This window comes from Marmota flaviventris, chromosome 2, assembly GCF_047511675.1.
Source record: "Marmota flaviventris isolate mMarFla1 chromosome 2, mMarFla1.hap1, whole genome shotgun sequence".
NCBI lineage: Eukaryota > Metazoa > Chordata > Mammalia > Rodentia > Sciuridae > Marmota > Marmota flaviventris.
Window position 1 is genome coordinate 136,938,954 of NC_092499.1, and position 23,662 is coordinate 136,962,615.

General features: G+C 50.1%; 1 protein-coding gene across 2 annotated transcripts in view; it reads right to left on the minus strand.

The window, feature by feature from the left end:
• Sema4b (semaphorin 4B) overlaps positions 1-23,662 on the minus strand; it is a 39,891-nt gene that overhangs the window by 3,423 nt on the left and 12,806 nt on the right. For both annotated transcript variants that reach the window (XM_071608620.1, XM_027919853.2), the window contains exons 2-13: positions 22,579-22,827; positions 9,298-9,461; positions 9,079-9,141; positions 7,383-7,481; positions 6,555-6,666; positions 6,141-6,254; positions 5,882-6,033; positions 2,616-2,797; positions 2,326-2,476; positions 786-996; positions 572-687; positions 131-297 (exon numbers count right to left, since the gene is read on the minus strand). In XM_071608620.1, the coding sequence (XP_071464721.1) occupies positions 131-297; positions 572-687; positions 786-996; positions 2,326-2,476; positions 2,616-2,797; positions 5,882-6,033; positions 6,141-6,254; positions 6,555-6,666; positions 7,383-7,481; positions 9,079-9,141; positions 9,298-9,461; positions 22,579-22,690 (1,643 nt within the window). In that variant the 5' untranslated portion in view covers positions 22,691-22,827. The remainder of the gene's footprint in view (positions 1-130; positions 298-571; positions 688-785; positions 997-2,325; positions 2,477-2,615; positions 2,798-5,881; positions 6,034-6,140; positions 6,255-6,554; positions 6,667-7,382; positions 7,482-9,078; positions 9,142-9,297; positions 9,462-22,578; positions 22,828-23,662) is intronic.

Sequence of the window (23,662 nt, forward strand, 5' to 3'; positions counted from 1 at the left end):
AGGATAATTAAGCAGAATTAAGACAGTGCAAATGAGACCAGGTGATGATCCTAGAGAGACCTGAGGAAGAGCTCTAAGGCTGGATACACAGGCAGGGGTGCGAGGGTGGGAGGCCCCAAGGAGCTCTTACCTGAAGTCCAGCTCAGGATTGTAGAGGCTGATATGTCTGCAGTTGGAGCCACTCCAAGCGCAGTAGGGGTCTCGGGCAAGGAGGCAGTCCCCACAGCTCCGGTATAGGCTACAGTTGGCCACAGGCACCTGGACTACACCCGAGTGGGAGGCAGCATACAGAAGCCCCTGCACAGCCAGACACTGGGGATGAGAGGCAGGCATGGACAGCCAGGGCCGCCACCCATGACCACACTTGGTTCACATGCCCACTAGCGCTCCACCCAAGAGGCCTCTATCAGAAAGTGGCACCCTCCACTTTCTGATCACCTGTGCCATGAGCCTGGATTTCATAACTTTTCATTCGCTGGTGTAGGGGAGGAAAAACTGGGTGGGGACTACCTGGTAATTATGGAGGGCCACTCCCAAGCACGCTGCCTAGACTCCTCCCATGCCCACTCACTCTGTGGCTATCCAGGAGCAGGTTCTGCACAGGCTGTCCTGACGAGAAGATCTGGAGCTCCTCGATGATGTGCACCCTTGAGCCCACATCTACTGCCTTGTGCAGCCATCCATCACCTGGAGAATGGACAGCACTCAGGCCCTGGGTACAGTCCGCCACCCATGACCCGCCAGCCACGCCCCTTACCCTGAGCCTGTGGGCTGCAAGCACTCACCAGTGCCTAAGAAGAGGACATCGTAGGTGCGGTGCAGGCCGGGGACCCGGTGCACAGCCACACGCTGGTAGCGGGCTTGTGGCTGCAGCAGCATCAGGCGACTGCGGACCTGCCCGTCCATCAGAAAGTGGTCCTTGAGGAAGTTGAGCACACGGTCTGGAAGCTGCAAGGACGAGCTGATTCTCCGTTCCCGGGCACTATTGGTGATACACTGAAGGAGAAGGTGGCAGCATGAGCCAGCAACACTGCAGGGCAGCAGGCAGGATGGGGGCCCAGTGGACAGGAGTGCCTTCTGCCCCTGCCCCAGAAGCCATGGCACATTGCCTGGCCTTCTGCAGAGTGCCAGTCAGAAGGCCCAAGGGAAAGCCCAAGGTGTGGACTCACCAAGGGCTGACTTGAGTTTCCTTGCTGGGGCCTCCTTACTCCATTCACACACTGGCCTCAAGAACCATGCCTACTCTCCCTATACTTCTATCATCTTTCCCACTAGAGTGCTCAGGAAGCCCTGGCTGGGCAGTATCCTGGCAGCAATGGCTACAGTCAGTTCCTGCACCTTCCAGAGCTGCCCGATTCTCTCTTCCTGAGGGTTTCTCTATGTAAGTCACTCTCAACCAGTAATTGAGGCAGCAGTTGGTGATAACAACTCCAAATGGACTGTTCTGAGCTGAGATGGGCTCCACACCACCTCGCAGGCCCCACTGAGCCTAAGCTGCAGTCACCCACAGCAGTAAGGGCTCACTGATACACCATTATGGCTTTCTTCTCCCACCTTCACCTGCCTGTTCCCTCAGGTTACTTCCTGGGGTCACCTCCCAAATAAGCTAATGGCACTCATAGCCTTGTTTCAAGGTCTGCTTTTGGGGGAGCCCATTAGGCTAGAATGAAAATTCAAAGGTCTATTGCCTTAAAGCCTGTTCATCTGGTCACTTATTAAATAAAGAGCTTGCAATTGAGTAGGAGAGAGGACCAAGTGAAGGGATGATTACAATAGTAAGTAGTAATGGGGACATACTTGCCCAGCCTGAGATAGGACAGGACCAAAGGCATATCAACACACATATTTATATCTTATTTAGTGAGTCAAGCAGGCCTGGGCTGTGTCCCCAGTGTTTTGTTTTTTAATTTATTTTACATGTGGTGCATGAGAATTGAACCAGTGCCCCACACATACTGTCAAACACTCTACTGCTAAGCCATGACCCAAGCCAGTTACCACAGGCAGGTGAAGGTAGGAGAAGAAAGCCATAATGGTGTATCAGTGAGCCCTTACTGCTGTGGGTGACTGCAGCTTAGGCTCAGTGGGGCCTGCGAGGTGGTGTGGAGCCCATCTCAGAACAGTTCATTTGGAGTTGTTATCACCACTGCTGCCTCACGTACTGATTGAGAGTGACCTACATAGAGAAACCCTCAGTTTTAAAGATGAGAAATCAGATTCCGAGAAACTATATGATTTGTTTGAGGCTGGACAGCCTTGGTCCCAGAATGACATGGGGATCCACATCTTCCCAATACCGGCCCCGAGTGCAAAACCAGTACCCACCGCTCCAGGCCGGGGCGTGGGCACCGGGTGGGTCACAGTGTACCACTGCTGGGTTTCTCGATTCACCTCCTTGTAGAGGCCATTGAAGGCCTTCTGCACATCGTCCATGGTGAAGACACAGAGGGCAGAGCCTTCTGTGGCCCCCCTGTTCCTGCAAAGCAAACAGCCAGATTAACCCAGGAACTTCAGGGGCTCAGGATGAGGCCCATAGGGCCCAAAGATTGGCTCCTGGGTCCCAGTCCCAGCCACCCTTCACCTTCCTATCCCCCGCTAGTTCCTGGGAGCCCTACCACTGGGAAGTAAAGACCCCATAGAAAAGAGTGTCACGCCAGTCCTGGGGGCTGGGGCTCAGCGTGAAGACGTCCTGCAGCACATTGAATGGGAAGCCGTCATCAGGCCGGGAGCATAGCAGCTGTGCTTTAAGGAAGGATGTCCAGCGCTGCTGCAGCACCCGCTCACCACCCTCATCGCCCTGGAAGAGAAGGAGGCACAGGCTAGCTGAGGCAGGAGCAGGGCAGTCAGGAGACAGGGTGCCTCCTCACTGCCCCTTCCTAGTGGAATGAAGAACAAATGAAAGCTGGGACAAAGTTCCATCTACAATTGAGAAAACTTGGAGTTGAGGATGTGGGGGGGAAAGGCACACTCATACACTGCTGGTGGGACTGCAAATTGGTGCAACTGTGGGAGGCCAACCTTACGGGTGACTGAGTTACACTCCCCAGCTGGGTGCTGAGGTGCTCAGTCACAGAAATGGGTGTGTCTTGCTACAGCCCCATGGGTGAAGCTATGCTCACCTGTTCCTTTGTAATATAACCCCTTGCCATGTTTAGGATAGAATCTTCCATGGAAATGCCTTGTGTGTGTCCCCTCCTCTTACTGTACCCTTGGGTGTGGCCTACCCACGTGTCAGTCAACCTGCTGACAGTGGACATCATGAAGATAGACTCAGCCCCCTGAAACCTGACCCCTTGCCTCATTTGAATAGCTTCTCCTCAATAAAAGGGGTCAGCGCATGCTCTCGCTCTCTCTCTCTTTCTGTGGACCCTTAAGGTCAGAGGAGCCGTCACAGCGACCCCAAAGAAAAAGGTATTTGTGTCTCTTGTGTGGTTATTTCGTGCAGCCCAGTTAGCCCAGTTTAACTAGAGTGACCCCTGAGCCTTTTAGTCGCGAGAACAGAAACCAGGCATGCAACCACTCTGGAAAGCAGTATGGAGATTCCTTAGAAAACTTGAAATGGAATTACCATTTGACCCAGCTATCCCACTCCTCAGTAGGACTTAAAATCAGCATACTATAGTGTCACAGCCCATCAATGTTTATAGCAGCTAAATAGCTAAACTATGGAACCAACCTAGATGCCCTCAATAGATGAATGGATAAAGAAACTATGGTACATATACACAATAAAATATTACTCAACCTCAAAGAAGAATGAAATTATAGTATTTGCAGGTAAATGGATGGAGTTGGAGTATATCTTGCTAAGCAAAATAAGCCAATCCTAAAAACTAAAGGCCAAATATTTTCTCTGATATGTGGATACTAATCCATAATGGTGCTGGGGGTAAGGGAAGAATGGAGGAACTTTGGATTGGGCAGAGGAGAGGAAAGGAAGGGTAAGGGGTATGTGGGTGGGAAGGATGGTGGAACGAGATGGTAATTATTACCCTATGTGCATGTATTATTGTACGAATGGTGTGACTCTGCATCATGTACAACCAGAGAAACAAAATGTTGTGCTCCATTTGTGTACAATGAGTCGAAATGCATTGTGTTGTCATGCATAACAAATTGGAACAAATAAAATAAAATGGGCAAACAAACAAACAAAAAGAAAATATGGAGGCAGTGTGCATATGCCATCATGAGAGTACATTCCTTACTGTGGGCTACAAAAGACAAGGACCAACAGGAGCCCATAAAAACAGGGAAAGGGCTGGGGATGTAGCTGGTGGAAGAGTGCTTGCCCAGTATACAAGCATTACCAGCCATTTTGCTACATGCATGTAGCCTGAGCAGGAGGCTGAAACAGGAGGATCACCTGAGCCCAGGAGTTCTCAGCCAACCTGAGAAACACAATGAGACTCAGTCTCAAATCAATCAATCAAATAGGGAAAGGTGTCCATGACAGAATTCTGGATAGACAGGGAAAACAAAGCAAGGGTGCATAATTTATGTTTGTAAATAAGTTAATAATGTAAATTCACATATAATTTTAAAAGCCCAGCAATGAACATTCTGAAGTGTTAACAGTGGCCCCTTCTTGTGGGGGTTGGGGGTTAAAATACTAACAGCTTCCGTTTGGTCAGTGGCTCCCACACTCCTAAGAACTTTCCGTGAATGAATTTAATCCACACTCTGAGGTTAGTGTTGTTTTTATTCCCATTCAACAGATGAGGAATCTGTTAACCCAGAATGTGAGGATTTATACAAGAGCCTGAAGAGCAGGGTTTGAACCCACCAGTCTGATTTCAGAGTCTGGCTCTTAATCTTTTTTTTTTTTTTTTTGATACTAGGGATTAAACCCAGGGGTACTCTACCACTATGCTATATTTCTAGCCCTTTTAGTTTTTAATTTTTTAAATATTTATTTTTTAGTTGTAGTTGGACACAATACCTTTATTTTATTTATTTTTATGTAGTGCTGGGATCAACCCAGGGCCTCGCAAGTGCTAGGCGAGCGCTCTACCGCTGAGTCACAACCCCAGCTCCAATTTTAAGCCCTTTTAATATTTTATTTTGAGGCAGGGTCTTGCTAAGTTTCTGAGGCTGGCCTTGAACTTGCAATCCTCCTGTCTCAGCCTCCCAAGTTGCTGGGATTACCAACACGTGTCACTGTGCCCAGCTATGCTCTTAATCTTTAAATTAAGATTAAATTAAAAATCAAGATTTTTTTTTTCTCTTTGGTACTAGGAATTGAGACCAGGGTCTCTTTACCAATGAGCTACATCCCCCTACCTTTTTTAGCTTTGACACACGGTCTTATTAAGTCACCAAAGCTGGCCTCAAACTTGAGTCTTCCTGCCTGAGCCTCCTGAATCACTGTGATTACATTATAGGCCTGTGCCACTGTACCTGGCAAGATTAAAGACCTTAATTTTTATATTGTAAGTGATTTTCCTGTGTACTTTTTCTACATTTTCACATTTTTCAAGTAAGCAAAACCAATAAGAAATCTTTTAATTTAAAGGAGAGACGGGGGGCGCTGGGGATGTGGCTCAAGCGGTAGCGCGCTCGCCTGGCATGCGTGCGGCCCGGGTTCGATCCCCAGCACCACGTACAAATAAAGATGTTGCGTCCGCCGAAAACTAAAAAATAAATATTAAAAAAATAATAATAATAAAAAAATAAAGGAGAGACGGGTTGGGGATGTAGCTCAGTGGTAGATCACCAGCCTAGCATTCATGAGACACGGGGTTCCATCTCAGTTCCACATAAAAAACAAAAACAAAAGACGGAAAGACAGACAGTTGGCTAAGCTGCTGCTCCCGGGAAGACAAGAAGGACCACAGATGTGGGTTATCCTGCAGCCAAGGCGCCAGCCCAACCTACTCACCTTGCAGATGCGGGCGACACGGGACACGATGGTGTTCTCAAAGAACTCAAACTCCTGCCCAGTCTCACTGAAGAAGAAGTAGATCTTATCATCATCACCTTGAAAGCTGTCCTGGCTCTCTGGAATGTAGGCTGAAGCCACGAATGCAGGGTCTGTGGGGGCCAGCACAGAGTCAGCCCAGGAACTCTGGAGACAGGCCCAGCTGGGGGAGAATGCCCCCTCAGAACCGATGACTGGAGGAGTGGCAGGATAACTTCACCTTGTAGCCAGTTGAGGGAGCTCTCGGTCTTGGTGGGGCGGAGGCTTTGGCTCCGGGAAATGGCCGGGTCGTTACCCTGGAAGCTGCTGACTGTTCCAGTGTAGAGCTCACCCTCTGCCAAAAAAACATTCCCATGGGAATGGCTCCCTGGGCACGGCTCCTTCTCCCAGCTCAGGGCCCTGAGTGACCCCAGCACCATCCATCTGCCTGCAGTGGGCAGAGACGGAAGCAGGAACTTGGAAAAACTAAACCCAAGGGCAGCCCATGGTCACTCTGTGTCCCTGGGAATCAGCACGGCACAGACCTATAGCTCAGGCCTGGGACCTACCCTGCCCATAGCCAACTCTCCAGCCCTGTGCATCTGCCTGCCTCCACATGAAGGCTTCATGAGCCCATTCTGACTCCAATACTCACCAACCACCAGGGCAGTGGACTTGAAATTGGGGTCAAAGGGACAACGGCCCTTGCCATCTTCCTGGAGGACATTTCCCATCTCATCCCGTGCCAGAGTGAAGTTTTCCACATTCTGTAGGGGGCAGATAGGTGGATTCTGGAGCATGCCCAGGAATGAAGAATATGCTCAGCGGAAAAGGAGAAAAGGCAGAGAGACAGGGCGACTGCAGACAGGTGAGCAGGAGAGAGGGTTCAGGTGTCAGGGAGGCCATCCTTCTCACTCTGGCACCTGCCCTGTCTGTGAGATGATGTAGGGGGAAACTATCAGTCCCACTTAGCAGAGAGATAAGGCCTAGAAAATGATTTAAGCTAGGAAGAGATAGCAACATGATGCAAACCCAGGTATTTCTGATTCTAAAGCTGGGGCTTCAATCCATGACCTCAAATGTCAGCCTCGGCTAGTGAGTAGGACAGGAATGAAATGGTGTGGGGGTGGGGGGAGGAGGGGTGCATAACAAGATGACTCAAGAAGTTCAAGTAAAAGCAAGGGAGAGAAGCTGGAGAAAACGAAAGGGCAGCCAGTCAGGGATGAACAGGATCTTCGTCCAAGGGTGATGGCATGCACCCTCTTCCCCCTGCAGGAGACTCTGGCTATTGGGGCTGGGCTAGGTGCCAGGGTGATGGGGCTCAGGGCTCTCAGAGTCCACTGCTACTTAGAAGCCCCGCCCCGCCTCGGCCCTATTCTTTACTAAGGGTGTGTGTTAAGAAACAGCTCCCTGGAGCTGGAAGAGAGGCAGCTCCTCCTGTGGGGCTGGCATGGGGTACCCCAGGGCTGAGGAGGGTACTCACAATGTAGGTGCACAGAGGGCTGAAGGCTGCTGTGCCACAGGTGAACAGGTGGCTGCTATTGAGTGGCAGGAGGATCTTGATGTAATTTTGACAGTCACGCTAGAGGGGAAGAGGAGGAGGAGAATATCAGGTCCAGCCCAGCCTCCAAGGGGCACCAAGGATCCCTCCTCCACAGATCCAAGGCCAGGCCAGGGGTTAGGGTTAGGATCTGGAGGTGGGCACTCAAGTTTTGGTACAAATGAGAATCCAGGAGCTTCCAGGAGTCAAGCAGACAGAAGATCACAGCATGTGTGTGCACCACAGGGACATTGGGATTTACCTAGTTTTGTCTAGCAAAGGTTCTGTCTGTCTGGTAAATGAAGGGTACCCTGATGCGGGGGAATCTCAAACTATTTGCTGTCTGCCCCTCTATAGGCTCAGTGAAAACCAAAAGCTCTCCCAACCAACCCTGTGGGAAAGTCACAGCCCAGAGCAGGACACTCTCAGTCCGGAACCCAGGTGCATGTCACTCCATGAGATATCTACTAGACATCTCCAACCCCGATCATCATTCCCAAAACTTGCTCCACCCTTATTAACTGCAATGCAATCTTTTCAGTGGCTGAAGGCCTAGCCTTGGACTCTCAAACCCCACAACTTTCCAAAAGGAAATCCTGGTAGCTCCAGCTTCAAAATACATCTGGAATCCATCATTTTTACTCCTTTTATCAATATCGCCCTAGAAAGAGCCACCCTCATCTCTTGCTCTTCACTGTGGCCCACCACCTCTGTCCTGTGCATGGAGGCTCCTTTACCCCGGAGCTCAGAGTCGCCCAACACCAGGGGAGACCATGTCACTTCTCTGCTTAGCTCTCCATTTGTTCCCCAAATGTTTCTCTGAGTGAAATCCAAAATCCTGTTTCTTTCCCACATATCTTACGGTCAATTCCCTTAATTTTCCACAACCTTCTCAATTCTTCACTCTTTCTTTCGAGAGGGGATAACTGAGGATTGAACCTAGGGGTGCTTTACAACTGAGCTACATCCCCAGGCTTTTTATTTTTTGAGACAAGATGTTGCTAAATTGCTGAGGCTGGACTCAAACTTGCAATCCTTCTGCCTCAGCCTCCTGAGACACTAGGATTACTGGCTTTCACCACCACACAAGGCTTGAACCTTTACCTTGCCCCCCAAGTCTGGTGCTCTTTTGCCTTTGCCTTGGCTGCACCTGCTGTGTTCAGGATGAGGAGCCTCTGGGAACAGTGTGGAGTCCTTCAGAAAACCCTGGGTTGGGCCAGACCCTACTAATGGTTTGACCAAAACCAAACCAGAATTTGTCTGACTAGCTGCCATCAGGGACCACGTGCAGAAGGATACAGCTCCCACCCCACCTATGTTGGATGCTGATGGCACTTATTATGTGCCAGGTGCTACCAGCTCATTAGATCCTCACAGTAAGCCCAGTGAGATAGGTATCATTACTACCATTTTACAGGTGTATGCATTATAGCTTGGCCAGGTGTATCTACTTGTCCAAGGTCATAGAGATAATAAGTACAGGGCTGAGATTCAAACCCAGGTGCTGCCATCTCAGAAGTCTATGCCCTTTCTGACATACCTGGATATGTCTGCTCCCCTCTGTGGTCTCTGCCCTGGACCCAGATCCATTACCCTCCAAACCTCCTTCAGCCCAAGTCATCCCCAGGTCCTGACTTACCTTTGGGTCCTTGCCCTTGAAGCTGCACTGTTGCTTCCTCTCTGCATCTGCACTCCACAGCAGCTGGGGAATGAGAGGGGAAGGAAAGTGTACAAGAGTTGTGGAGGATTCATTGAGCCAATTTCTTCTCCCGTCTGCATCATCCTCAAACCCAGAAGGTCAAGCTTCTTGTCGTTCTCTCTCTGCCCAGCCTAACCAGTCCTGGACAACATCTCTCACCTCCTGATATTTCCCGCCTGGCCAGAAACTGAGGCTGGTGTTGAGTGCAAAGAGGGCCTCCCGGGCACCAACGTACAGAGTCTTGCCATCTGTGCTCAGCAGAAGAGCTGTGTAGTTAGAGATGTTTTCACCTTCAAATTTGAGGATCAGCCGATCTTTGGAGCCTGGGGAGAAGATTGACATTACCTAGGGACCACCTTTCATTCCATGACAAACCTCTTACACCAACCTCTTGAATGGGCCAGTTTAACTGAAGGCACTGGGTGGCAAGGGGTTGGGAGAAGGAGGGACAGGTTTAAAAATTATATAAGAAACAAACAAACAAAAAATTATATAACAGGCTGGATGCAGTGGTGCACGCCTATAATCCCAGGGACTTGGGAGGCTAAGGCAGAAGGATTTCAAGTTCAAGGCCAGCCTAAGTACCCAGACCCTGTCTCAAAAAGAAAAAAAGAAAGAAAGAAAAAGAAAAAGCTGGGAATGTAGCTCAGTGGTAGAATACCCTTGGGTTCCCATTCCCAGTACCAAAAAATAAAAAAGTAAGGTACCCTTGATATAAATTTTAAGTATCATTCATTATTGCAGAATATGAAGTAATAATACTAATTACCTACCACAAAGTGAAAATCAAGGATGTAGAGTAGTACATATGGTCAGATTCTTTTATTTTGTGGGAAAAATACAAACAAACAAAAAATCTAGGGGCTGTGGTTGTGGCTCATGGTAGAGTACTTGCCTAGCACGTATGAGGCGCTGGGTTCAATCCTCAGCACCACACAAAATAAATAAATAAAATAAAACTAAAAAAAAAAAAAAAAAAAAAAAATCAACTAAAAAAAATCCAGAAGGATGTAAAAAAATGCTGAAAAAGCAGAATTTCTAGTAGGATTGCAGGTCATTTTTTTTTCTTTTCACTTAACACTTTTGGATTCTACAATAAGTTATACTTGTATACTGTGAAAGATACAAATTAGAGAGAAAGAAGAAAAACGAAGTAAACGCACCCACTGATTCGCCAGGGTACTATTTATGCTAGGAGTACCTAATAGGTTTGGAGAGTAATTATTTGAAAAATACTTTTGTTCTAAGCAGCTGATGAGAACAGAAAAACAATAAAATGCAGCCTCCTCCCCCCAGCAACCTCAAGCAAGTCCTAACTGACCAGTGGATTATGACCACACAAATAAACAGTCTCATGAAGCTGAGGGAGCAAAAAGGCCATGCCAACAGAGCAGTTATGAAAATGACTTCATGTGTGTTTGTATGTGAGTTTCTTTTACATACCCTCAGACTGGCTCCACAACAGGCAAGAAACACAAAAGAAAAGAAAGTAGTGAAATATAAACATGAAAATCAAGGGCAGTGGGGGGAAATATCTGAAGACTTAAACAAGAAAGAAAGAAAGAAAAGAGTCACATAAGCAGGTCATGAGGTCTCCACACAGCTACTAGAAATGGATTGCACATTTAATGTAGAGCCTCCTCCTGGTGGCCAAAGAGAAAAGGGAAATGAAGTTACTTCTTAAGAGGAAGAGTGCACATGAGCCTTTTCTGGAAAACTCAGTTTTTCGGTCCCTGGAAGTTAATGCCCAGGGAGCTCTCAGGTGGGTCTTCCCAGTATACGTGCCCAGACATGACATGGATAGCATCTTGACAGAATGCTATCTTGACAGGATGACAGCAGGTCCAAGCCCAATCCTGGTGAGAGGAAGTGGTGACACAAGAAGACTAGTTGGAGGAGTTTATAGGGAACGTGTGTGGGCTCTGCAGCTGGAAGTCTTATCACACTCTGGAACCAGAGCTAGAATTCATGGGGAATTCTTCAGTCCTGCCTAAAGACTAGAGCCCAAACTTTCTACTGAAACCACAGAGGGCAGCTGTAGTCTGAAGAGGATCTCTCTCTCTCTCTCTCTCTTTTTTGGTATGAGGATTGAACCCAGGGGTGCTCTACCACTAAGCTACATCCCTGTCAGGAACTGCCACATAGGAGTGAGCTCAGACCCTTAGCCTTGAGCGACATTAAGTGTGGGACTGGCTTCCGCTCACAGCGAGCTCGCGGCGTGAGAGCAGGTGGACCTCACCTTTGCTAGGCAGGGGAATGAAGCTCTGGAAGTGGATGTCACCCAATGAGACTGGGCTACACCCTGCTGAAGCCCAATCCCTTGCCTCATTTGGGTAGAGTGCCTTCCCCTCAAGAAATAGGGCTTTAGGCGTGCTCTCTCTCGCTCTCTCTTTTGTCTGCCTCTCTTGCTTTCCTTGTGGGAGCTGGGGCAAAGAACCCCAAGAAAAAGGTATTTTCTCTGTTTCTGTGTGATTATTCAATGCCAACCCAATTCACCTGGAGTGACCCTGACTGATATAGTAGTGTGGCAGCACATCCCCAGCCTTTTTACTTTTTGAGACAGGGTCTCACTAAGTTGTTGAGGCTGACCTCAAATTTGTGATCCCCCTGCCTCAGCTTCTCAAGTCGCTGGGATTACAGGCGTGTGCCAACATGCTCAGCTTGAAGAGAACCTCTCTTTAAATGAGTAAGAGGCTATATTTCAACCACGAAGTCCAGAATCACATCAGACTCTAGGACTTCTGCCTTAGAGTCCCAGTTCCTCACCATTTCTACCCACTGGAAAGTCCCCAGCACTACCCCCCCAACTTCTCCTAGATCAGAAATTTCCCCAACATATTGGGATCCAATCACATTGCTTGTATTTTATGCCACGAGCCAATGAGCACGTTGGAACAAGCAATCTCATCTTGTGCTTTGCCCCTGGAAGAACCACAACCCTAGGAGACCCTTCCCTGCTGTGCCAAACACATTGCAGATGCTAACTCTGCATCCCCACAACTGTATGGGGCAGCCAGGTACAATTGTCATCACCAGTTTATGAATGAGATCATCAACCTTCAAAGAGCTTTAAGCCAAAGGAAGCCAGAGCAGGAGGCTGGCCCATGAAGCTTCCTTCCTGAATCCATGGTCCACAAAATATGGGAAAATCCCAGGCCTACCCCTAGAAATTCTGATGCTGCTGATCTAGGATAGGGCCTGAAAATGGCCATTTTACCAGACCATGGGTGATTCTGAGAAGCATCAAGTGGGCCCTTCTGTATGGCAGGGTAGACGTCAACTCACAAAGTTATAGTTTCTTCATACTATTCATATTCATATTCATATTCATAGGGATAATGAAAAAAGAAACTCACAAGATTCTCGTGAAGAATCAGTGAGATCAAGGCAAATAGCTACATCTTTCACATCCCTCCACAACACTTTCTGAAAGCAAGGATGGCCTCCAATTTGCCAATGCTTATCTGCCTGCACTGGAGGGGCATTTCCACCTGGGCGGATCCTGTAATTCTGAGCAGGAGGCCACCCTTGGAACATGTCCAAACACAGAAATGCCAAGAGTTGGAGATAAGCTGAAGTCCCAGGTGGCAGCTCACCCCTTTCAGGCCTGGGAGGAGGGTGGCAAGCTGCCCAGGGTCTTGCAGATAGAGCACAGCCAGGCTGGAGGGGAAGCCTGGTCATCAGTGGGTCCCTTGTCCTCCAAACAATCCAGCTGCTCCTGAACCCCCACATCTCTTCCAGTCATCTTGGGAATACACTTTTCAAAATGCAAAGGGACAGAAAGTGGAATGTACCTTGAGGTAGGTAAGGGTCCCTTGGCTCCAAACATTTCCATTGGGGATTGCTTTCCAAGCTTGCCCACATCCCTCTGCCTGAGCCTCAGAATTAAACCCATAGTGTATGGATGACCTTGGCCCCTGACACTGTGGGCTTGGCCAGGGCTGGTTGGTGGATCTGGCTTCCCCACTGGAAATCTCAACAAGACAGAGATTGAGAGTACAAACTGGAGTCAGAGACCTGGATTCACACCCAGCCTCTAGCACTAACTAGCTGTGTGCCATCAGGACAAGCCATTTAACTTCTTACAGCCTCACTTTCCTTATCTGTAAAATGGGGACAATCATAGCACTCTGCCTCATAGGGTTGTTATGAGAAGAAATGAGATTATGTAGGTAAATAATAATATACATAATAACCCACATTTACTGAGAGCTTTACTCAAAACAACTTTGCACACGTTACTCTGTGCTGGCATGGTGTCTGGCACACGATCAACTCTCAAGTGGCTCAAAAACAAAATTCAAAAGCCCTGCAGGAAAATCCAACCAGGCGAGAGTGGCCAGAGGGGCAGGGCCACTGGAGGAGTGGGGCCTCCCTCACCTGTGTGGTTAAAGCACTTAGTCTCGATGATTCTAACTAGGCCTGAATTTGGTCACTCAAGGGTCTCATGGCCAAAACAGCTCAGAAATGGAAATGTGTATGGGTTGCAGGTATGTGCTGTGTACTGAGCTGGGGTCTGTGCCTGACTGTGTGAGTGGTATTAATGTCTAAGCTCGCAGGTGCCAGGGGTCACCTCCAGTGTAGATGTGACTACAGATGCCTGTGTGGGGCTCTGCCTCTGTCTGTGTCTATGTGCACCGAACCGCAGGGCCTGCCCATGCTTGTGTGCTCACTCCTGGGTGCTCTTTATGCAGAGGTGACTGGGCAGGTGTTTCTGCATCTTGCTCCCCGCAAGGACTGGTAAATCTTGGGTCCGTTTTAACTTTTATGTTGTTCTCTGTTGTGGCTCCAGTGCTAACGAACACGTCTCACCTTGTCTACTGGGCTGCGTGTGCTGCTCAGACATTCTCCAAATCCATCTACCCAGTAGGCTGTCCACTATAAAGAAAGCTGGGCCTGTCTGAGGCTGTGGCTGGTTTTCCCAGGCAGGATGAAAGCCCACCTTCTGCCCTGGGCTGGCCAAAACCATGGCTTCTCCAAGACCAGTGCAAGCTAGGCAGAATATCCTCCCAGAAGGCAGGATGGAGACTGGCCTGGAGCTGCCCCAGCACCAACCTTCCTAAAGAGGGAGTGCTGCGTTAGGCACTTCAGGGTCACCTGTGGGCTCCACTCCGCACCCCAGAGGTGTGGGTTTTCAGCAGGAAGTGATGTGGGAACAACTCAGACCCCAGCCCCTTCTAGAGTCTCTCCCCTTCCCTGTGACTCAGCCGGAAGCTTGGTGCTCTCTGAGTTAAGACGGGAAAAGAGCTCAGTACCATCCCCACCCTGGGCAGTCCCCACCCCTAGCCTGCCAGTGAGTTGTAGCAGTGCCATGACTCAGAGCTCCACCCCACCTTTCTCTCCTCCATGGCTCCTGGCATCGCAGCAAGATGCTGACCTAGCCCTAACATCCTGTCCTCCACAGGCCCCAGCAGGATGAGGCCAGAAAACACCTCCAGTGGAGGAGGCAACTAGAGGCTCCTCTGGCCCCAGAGAGAGGGGAATGAGCCAGGACAAGTCCCTGGACAGCCCTGAGAGGATGTGTCCCAGGGGCACCATGCCAAGTCACCAGAACCTTGAGCCTATATGTAACAGTAGGGGCACCACCCCTGAGACAGGCATGCTGACTGGACTACAGTCAGTATAAACTAGGGTATGGCAGGTTGACCTGGATGTACTTCCTGCACACCACCCAGTGTGGGGCAGGAAGCAGCCAGCAGCCACCTCTTCCCCAGGCTACATGAGTGTGGAACAGCAGACCAACCTCTGATGTCACCACGCCAGAGCACAGTCCACGATCAGGGTCATTCCCATTGTGTGTGTGTGTGTGGGGGGGGGGGGGATTACAGGAGAACTGTAGCAGAAGTTCCCCCCCCCCCATGGGCTAAAATAGTCAAAAGATTTGTGTTCTAGAGTGGGCACACTCTTGACAGCCTGCCTCCCACTGCCATGACCCCCAGTGAATTGTCCAAGAGCTTCTGTCAGAATCCCCAGGCTGCAGAGCCTGTACACAATTACTCAAGCTGCCACCTCCAATTTAGGGCCCTGACCTCCACCTGCGGGTCCAGGGCCCACCTGGGACCATGGTCAGCTCCTCTGCCTTCTGCTCAGGGGCAGGCCATTTCAACACCCCCATGTGCTGAGGGCTCTGCCTTAGGGTCCACCTTCCTCCTCAACTGCTTCTATTTTTTCTGAGGATACTGGGGCCCTCGGCATAGTCAACATCAATCCCAGCCCCAATCTCCTTAGAGACTTGAACTTTCAGAAAGCAGTTTTTTTCTTTAAGTCCATTCTTTAAGTTTATAACTCTCCCCATCCCTTAGGCAAACTCCAAATAAGATAGCAGCCCATGCTGTCTTCATTCCTCACCTCCCACTTACTCCAAGAGGGAATTAGACCTCAAGCAGCTCCACATTCAGTGGGTCAGCACTCCAAGGGCCCAGGGATTGCCTGTGGACTATCATCCACCTGTCCTGCAGGTATGCCAGGTGTGTATGCGCCAACAGTCTCAAAGATTATTTCCAATCTCTCTCCACTCCTTCTGGGCCTCCATCCCTCAAAAAGCTGTCATATTCTAGCACCTTATGTAGATTAAGGGCCATAATCCTCCCAAGGTGGTTGTCAGGTAGGATTTGTCATCTCCATTCTTCAGATGAGAATCACCAAGTAGAAAAGTGGTGGGGCTGGGATTTGAACCTGGGCTGCCTGGCTTTGGAGTATGTGTTACTAATCTACCCCAGAGCCTCTCAAGGCTCTAATCTCAAATGTTCTTGTTCTCTGGGATTTGCTCTTGACCCTGCTCTTCTCGCTCTGGGAAAGCCCCTGAGTCACGCATGCATACCAATCACTTCAATAATGTGGATGCTAATGACCCCCAAATCTGTTCACACAAGGAAACCCTCAATGGGCATCGCCACTACCACCTATGGGCTTGGAATCTGGTGTCTCTGGATGGCCCCACTGCCCTGTGCTCCTCCTTCTTCTCTCTTACCCACACACATCTAATCTATCATCAAGTCCTGCTAATTTATCCTCCTTAGTATTTTCCAGATCCATTCCTCTCACTATGTCCACTGCCCAGCCCAGGGCCAGTCACCATCTGCTCACATGGGTCACTACAGCAGCCTCCCAAGGGCCTCCCTATGCTGCAACAAGAAGGTTCTCTGGGGGGCTGGGGATGTGGCTCAAGCGGTAGCGCGCTTGTCTGGCATGCGTGTCCTCAGCACCACATACCAACAAAGATGTTGTGTCTGCCGATAACTAAAAAAATAAATAAATATTAAAAAAAAAAGAAGGTTCTCTGGGAACTGTCACTGTCCTGATTAAAACCTCCAATGGTGCCCCATCATCCAAGCTTTAACCCACCACCTCCCTCCCCTGTTTCAATTAAGTGACACAGAACTGCAACTCAAGGGCCCGTTTCTCATCTCTTATCTCTGCTCAGGTGGTCCCCTCTGCCCAAAAGGTCCTTCATTCCTTTGACTAACTTACATTCATCCTTTGAGACCCAGCTTGGTTTTACCTCCTCCAGGAGACCTTCCTGAATCTCCAGCTGGGCTGAGGCCCTTCTTTGTGTGCCCATCATTTTCTGTCCACACTTCTCACAGTGCAATGGTGACCTTGTCTAATGATTATGATAAGCTTTCTGTACTTTTCTGTACCTGTCTTTTCCATCAAGCCAATAGTACCACATTTTGGTCATGTTTGTATTCCGTATTTGTATGTGGTTATGTGAGTACTACGGAGTTTTACCATAAATGTTTGTTGACTGGATAAATGAGTGACAGAGTCGTCCAATTTGGGGTGCTCTGGCCCTGGGAGGGTCCCAGATTCAAAGGCAGCATGGAGGTCCTGAACTTCACAAGACTCACAAGAGTGTGTTTGAGAAGCAATTTCTTCCACCCTGTCCCCTTCTTGGAGCACTGCACACTCAGCCCTGCAATCCCAGGGTCCACGGATAGAAGCTAAAGGGCTGAGGGAGACAGGACACAAGCCACAAGGACCAGAAAGGGCACTGAGTGCCGGGTACAGTGGTGCACGCCTATACTCCCACTGGCTTGGGAGGCTGAGGCAGGCAGATCACGAGTTCAAAGCCAGCCTCAGCAATAGTAAGGTGCTATGCAACTCAGTGAGACCCTGTCTAAATAAAATACAAATAGGGCTGGGGATGTGGCTCAGTGGTTGAGTGCCCGAGTTCAATCCCCAGTACCAAAAGAAGGGGCACTGAGTAGGAGGTCACAAGAGCCACATGTGAATCCTGACTTCATCACTGACCAGTTGTACAACCCTGAACAAATCACCTGACTCTTGAGAGGCCTTAAGGGATTGCAATGAAAGGCAACAACCCGGCCCATGTGGCACACCAGGCTCTGCAAAGATCAGGGGTCACCAGCAATCAGGACTTCTGCTGCTCCTCTGACTGCCTTCCTTCCTCCCAACCTTGCTCTACGCCTCTCTCATGTGTCATATGGGTAACATGCTTTCCCTGGGCAACATGCAGCACGCTGGTCACCTCCACCTCTGATGCTTGCTCACTCCAGCAGGGAAGGAAGAGGGGTGCAGCCACCCGGAGACAGGAGTGCCCTCTGAAGCAGTGGCAGCTCCACTGTCCTGGATGCTTACTGCCAAATGGAAAGGGGGTGCAGCCTTGCCAGGTCATCTAAAAAGTTGGAAATGAGGATTTTTATATAAAATTTCCTTAGTTTTGAATATCAACCACTAGTTAAAATTTTACCATTACCTGGGGGCCAAACCAAATATATCTTCAGGTTGGCTCTTGCTTACTACCCCAGAATTTGCAAACCTCTAAGACATCTGTCCCCTGTCTCCCGTGCGCTGCAATCCTGGTGAGGTCAGCTGGGCTCTGCCACATTTCCAAATAGGGCTATGTCCTCAGGTGCCTCAGCTGGCTTCCTTGTCCTATCCAAGAGTGGCCTCAATAGATTTCTTTACAGATGGAATCACATAACTTATCAATTACCCAAAAGGTGAGCTGGGGTCATTTTGCTGCTCTTGTCCAACTCACAGGTGAAGCAAGAAGCAGTTGTTCTCATGAGGAAATGTGGTTCCTGAGTCAGAGGACTGTGGTCCAGTCTTGGTCCCTTATCTTTCTAGCTGCACAACCCTGACAATATGAGTTGGAATCTTTAAGCTTGACTTTCTCTTTTGCACAAGATAAAACAACACACCTCCACACCTGGCTCAGTGGGCACTCCACAACAGCGGTTTTCCTTCCTGTTCCAGAGGAAGGGCCTCTTCTGAAGGATGTACAACAAGAGGCCAAAAATGGGGAGGGAAATTGGTTAATTTGGACCCTCTTGAAGAGTAGGGTGGAATGAGAGCTTCTGTCTCCCATTTACATCCCCACTGAAAGTCCCTCACTGCAGGCCCCACCCAGCTAGAGCCCTCTAATATAGAAGATGGGCTTCGAGATGGACCCTTGAGTGCAGAGCTCAGGGGTCCCATGGAGAATAGGTCAGATCACAGGCTTTGGAGGCAGAACTCTATGACCTGGACAAAATCCTTCCCCCTGTGATCCTGAGCAATCTTACCTATAAGTCCAGACCATGAAAGCCTGGTGCTCACAATAGCTCTATCCCCATTACCTCACCTTCTACCTTCTTCTAAGCTCCAAATGCTAGAACACCAACTATATCACCTAAAATCCTCAGCAACTTAGCGAGGCCCAAAGTAACTTGGTGAGAACTTGTCTCAAAATAAAAACTAAAAAGGACTGGCGATATAGCTCAGTGGTGAAGTATCCCTGGGTTTAATTTCCAATACTTTCCCCTCAAAAAAAAAATCAAAGTTCCCCTTTGCCCCAAGAATCTCATCTGCTTGGGACTGGACATCTTCTCCCTCCCTGTCCCTCTCCAACTCTGATCTTCCCTATCCTCTGCAGAGGGCTGTATACAGCCAGCACTCACACAATGTCCACCATGTTGGTGCAAAAAGACTCACACAGTGAGGCTCGAGGGACTTTCTAGCACAGCAGAGCAGAAGCTACTGTCTTTTACTGGGGACACTCGCAGCACGTGCCAGGCATCATGCCAAACACTTTACTTGCGTTATTTCATGTAATCCTCTCAGGACTCCGGGCGACAGGTCCTGCTATTATTATTCCAGTCTTGCCAACATGAGAGCAGGCTTGGAGAAGGCCAGAAGCTTGCTCTAGAATATGTAGTTAGTGAGGGAGGTCAGCTAGTTTTCCCAACTAGGTTCTTAGCATTCAGTTACAGCCCTGTCCATTTGGCCCTGAAGAACCATGAAAAGGCCAGCGGATGGGACAGAGCTGAAGACAAAGACTCATTCCGAGCTGAGGCCGCAACAAGGAGGGTGGGATAAGACTAAACAAGCAAGCAGCACAGGGGACCTCTCAAGGCAGTCTTCACCCTGGGTGCCTGACCCAGGATCAGAGGATTAGCATCTGATTCGTGCCAAGGTCCCTGCTCTCTGCTCAGTGGGGTTTTCTTGACTGAAGTTTGCAGGCCTATAGATTTATTTTCAATCTAGTTCAGACACACTGTGTCCAAGCTTTCCAGAAATGCACTTCTTGGGCAGGGGGACATTATAACTCCCTTAAATTGCCTAAATAAGGGAATTACATAAGATTTTGGTGAAACAGGGAACAGATTTGTTTTATTTCTTCTCACATGGCCAGGCTGGGAGGCACTGGACCCTATAGTCAATATCACTCCTGCTGCTGACAATGCTCTGGTCCTAGAACTTTTCAGTTTTCAGTGCAAAAGAACTCAAGTTCCACACTCTTCTCTCATATATTCCTTTCACAGAGACTTCCAGATAACTCTGGAGTCCCCATTGCCTACCCCTAGTCGTCCTCTTCCTACTGGATACTGGGTAAGGCCACAAATGCCCTCACCACCTAAAGGCCCCAAGAATGTGCTATTCATCAACACTGATGGTGGGGGTTTTCCATGAGGGACCCCAGATGCAGAGCAACTAGAAGCTCCATCCATTTCAATGGATTTGTTTTAAGCTGTGGACATAGCCCACTGTCCTAGGTATTCTGGCCCTTGGGAGGTTTAGGTGAGAATTCAGTAGGGGAAGGTAGGTGGCAGGAAGAGGGGGTGTGGTCTCCAGTCCCATGCTTCTCTTCCTGAGAGGCATGTGAAGGAAGGACCCAAAGGCCCTGGGCCAAGCATCCCTTGGTCACCATAGGCCTGCCCAAGATGGGCAGGCTGCCAGGAACATCTAATGAGCCCCCAGGGATGAGGGAGGAAACTGCCTCAAGCCACACTGAGGATGAGCCTGTTCAGTCACTATTGAGCATTCCCCTTTGGAACTCCCAGACAGGCAAAGGATCTGCGCATAGATAGGAGGTAGAGACAGGTATCAAGGGCCAGGCAGAAGCTCAGGGAGGGGAAGTATGCCAGGTGTGGTAGCTCAGTCAAGTGTGGATATGTGTTCCATAGTTCAGTAGGTGGGGGTATTGCTGAACTATTCTAGGGATTTGGTAGGTCTGGAAAAGGGGTTCCATCTGGGAAGACCTGGCCCCAAGAGCACAGTGGAAGGGGTCTTTTCTTTAGGACTTCCAGTCTGATGAATACTATGGACTGCATTTCAGGCCCTCTGAATCTCTCACCTAGACACCCTTGTACAATCTGTGACAGTCCTGACAAATAAACTGGTGTGACCTGTACAGGGGGTTTTGGTGTGTGACAAAAATCCCCACTAGAGCCTAACTGTGGAAATGAGCCAGGTGCTAGAACTGTGCAGTTAATAACTAAGAGTTCAGCTGTTTTCAGGAAGCAGGTCCTCTTATTTTCCCCCTTCACAGTTCCCCAATTCTGCTTTCCAGTCACCCTTTTCTGAGTTGGACACAACACTTACTGCATTTTCTGAGTGGGATACTTATTGCATCTCTCATGGCCCTGTGAGCCAGTCCAGTTTCCCCAAGGTATAAGTGAAGTCCATCAGAGGATCTGTCTCCACTTCACCTCACTTCCCAAACTAAGAGGGTCTGAAGGCCAAAAATGAATCAAGGTCACAGCAGAAATAGCACGGCCGTCAGCCTGAGGCTAAACACACCTGTTCATTCTCACTTCACAAGCTGGAGCATCCAAGGGGCTGCAGTCACACACCCCCCCCCACCATCCCCTCCTCAGGCAAAACTGCCCTAGCTCTGGGCAGGATGTGTAGGAGTGGTCCAAGGTCAATGTATATCAAGAATGATAGCTAACACCTCTTGAGCAGTTTCTGTACCAAGCCCTGTCTTAAGGACTTTTCAAACATGTGATGATTTAATACTCAGAAACCTGAGTTAGGTGCAATTATTATCCCCATTTTACAAATAAGGAAACCAAGGTCCACAGAAGTAGCTTGCTCCAGGTCACTAAGTGGCTGAGGTAGGATCTGAACCCAGGCCGTCTGCAATGCTTCAGATAGATGTTAACATAGGGCTGCTCAGGTCACTGGAGCCCTGCCTTAATTTAAGTGCTGATTCTACTCTTTCCTTTTGTAAATAGGATGTTTTTAGGGGTGGGGATGCTGTGAGGAGAAGGAAGCCTGGACTGTTTCAGTCTGTAACCTCTAATTTGCTTTATTCTAATTTGTACAAGGTGACAACCAGTTAAAGGGCTTGGAGAAACATTTGTTGGGCACCTATAAGCCTATGCCCATATACTGCACCTAGTTTTATCAAATCCCCAAGATAGCTCTGCAAGATACCTACGACTGAGTCCTCTTCCCAAATAAGGAAACTGGGGAGCAGAAGGTACTTACTGGGCTGGGGACTCAGGTCCCTCTGATTCCAAAGCCTGAATGGCCAAGAGGAGCTGGGAGTAAAGAGGCAAGAGCAGAAACTGGAAAGGGAGGCGACCAGAGGAAGGTGGCCCAAAAGGATGGCATTCCAGGTCACTCTAAAGAGGGCTGGCTCCCAGGACCTGGGGCGGTGGAGATGGGGGGTTCCCTCCAGTCAAGGACAGAGGGGCCGGGAGGAAAGATCAGGCGCTCGCCAGCCAGCCATCTCTCCTGGCGCTGCAGTAACTTGCTAGGAATACCAGAACCCCAGTGTTTACAGCACAGCAAGCACCAGACTCCCTCCACCCAGAGCCGTGCTCAGGGGGCGGCACCGCTGCCGGTTCTGGCCAGCATCAAAGACAAGGAGATGGACAGGGTGGCCACCGAGTGCAGGCCAGGTGGTCAGCACCCGGAGGCCCCCAGACACAACGGAAAATGCATCCTCCTAGGGGATGAGCGGCGGCGACAGTGAGTGAAACCCCCTCCATGCCCAGAAAGAAAACGGAAGAAAGAGGCCCTCGGCCCCACAGCTCCCCTCTCCTTTCCCTCCCTCCCCTCAGCACTTTTGAAAGAGGTATCGTAACGGATCCCAAGCCTCCCACAGGCCCCCTCCTCCCTCCTTTGTCACGGTCACTTCTGCACAAGGCACCTCTCCAAGCAGCCCTCCCCTCCATGCACCCCGCGGGTCGCAGCAGCACTCACCCAGCGGCAGGCTGATCCTGGGGCTGAGAGCCCGCGTCGGAGGCGGCGGCAACAGGAGCAGAGAGAGGAGCAGCAGCGGCAGCGGGGTGGCTGGCCCGCTTGCCCGGCCCATCGCGGCGCTTCGACTTCGGACCGCGGCGAGAGACGGCGTCCTCGAGCTCAGGCTCAGGTTGCTAACTGGAATCGCAGGCAGCAGCCCCGCCCCGCAGTCCGGCCCCCGAGTCACTCCTCTGGCTTCCCCTTGCAGACCTGGGGGTAGGGGACGCGGACGGGAAACGTGTCACGTGGGTAGCTGCAACGCTGGCCCGGAGCCCCCGGCACCGCGATCCTCCCGCCCGGCGCACGTACTGCCAGTGGGTTCAGACCAAGCTCCCCAGCGAGTGTCGCTCGAGGGAGGGAGGGAGAGGAGGGCAAGGAGGAAGTTGGGCGGTTAGTCCTGCCTCTCTGGGCTCCGCTCCTTGTCCAACCCTCCCCTTCCCTCTTCCTTTTTCCTGGGCGCTGGAAGCATAAGGGGCGCAGGCTTAGTGCACCCCCTCTGGGCTCGCTTGGAGCGGCCAAGCCGCGAGATCAAGTAGCCACCGACGCAGCTGGAGCCCTGGACCACGAACGACAGAAGACCCCCAGATCCCCGCCCTACCTCTCAGACCCGCCCACCAGCGCGGGGCAGGGCCCCCTTCTGGCTCCTCCGAGACCTCAGTTTGAGAATTGTGCGCCTTGGGAAGGTCAGGCCTCGGTCTCTTTCCTTTATGTGCGGCTCCCCCTAGTCCCCCTTCCTGGCACCCACTTGTCTGTGAACAAATGAACTCCGCCGAGCTCATGCAGACAGGGGGGCTGGTTGCTTGCGAATCTAATTTCCGCACGAGTCAATCCACTGCAGGTCTTAGCTGGCCGTTCACTACAGGCTCAGCACTTAGTCTAGGTACCCTGCGGGGGTTTGACCATGCTTAGAATTCTGTCCACCCTAAACCCGGGAGGCGGGGCAAAATTAGCTTAAGTGGGCTAAGAGAATTTAATACACTACACTGCCAAGAAAATGAGATCTTCACAATATGCACTTGGCCTGGCAGGGGAAAGGACCCACTAA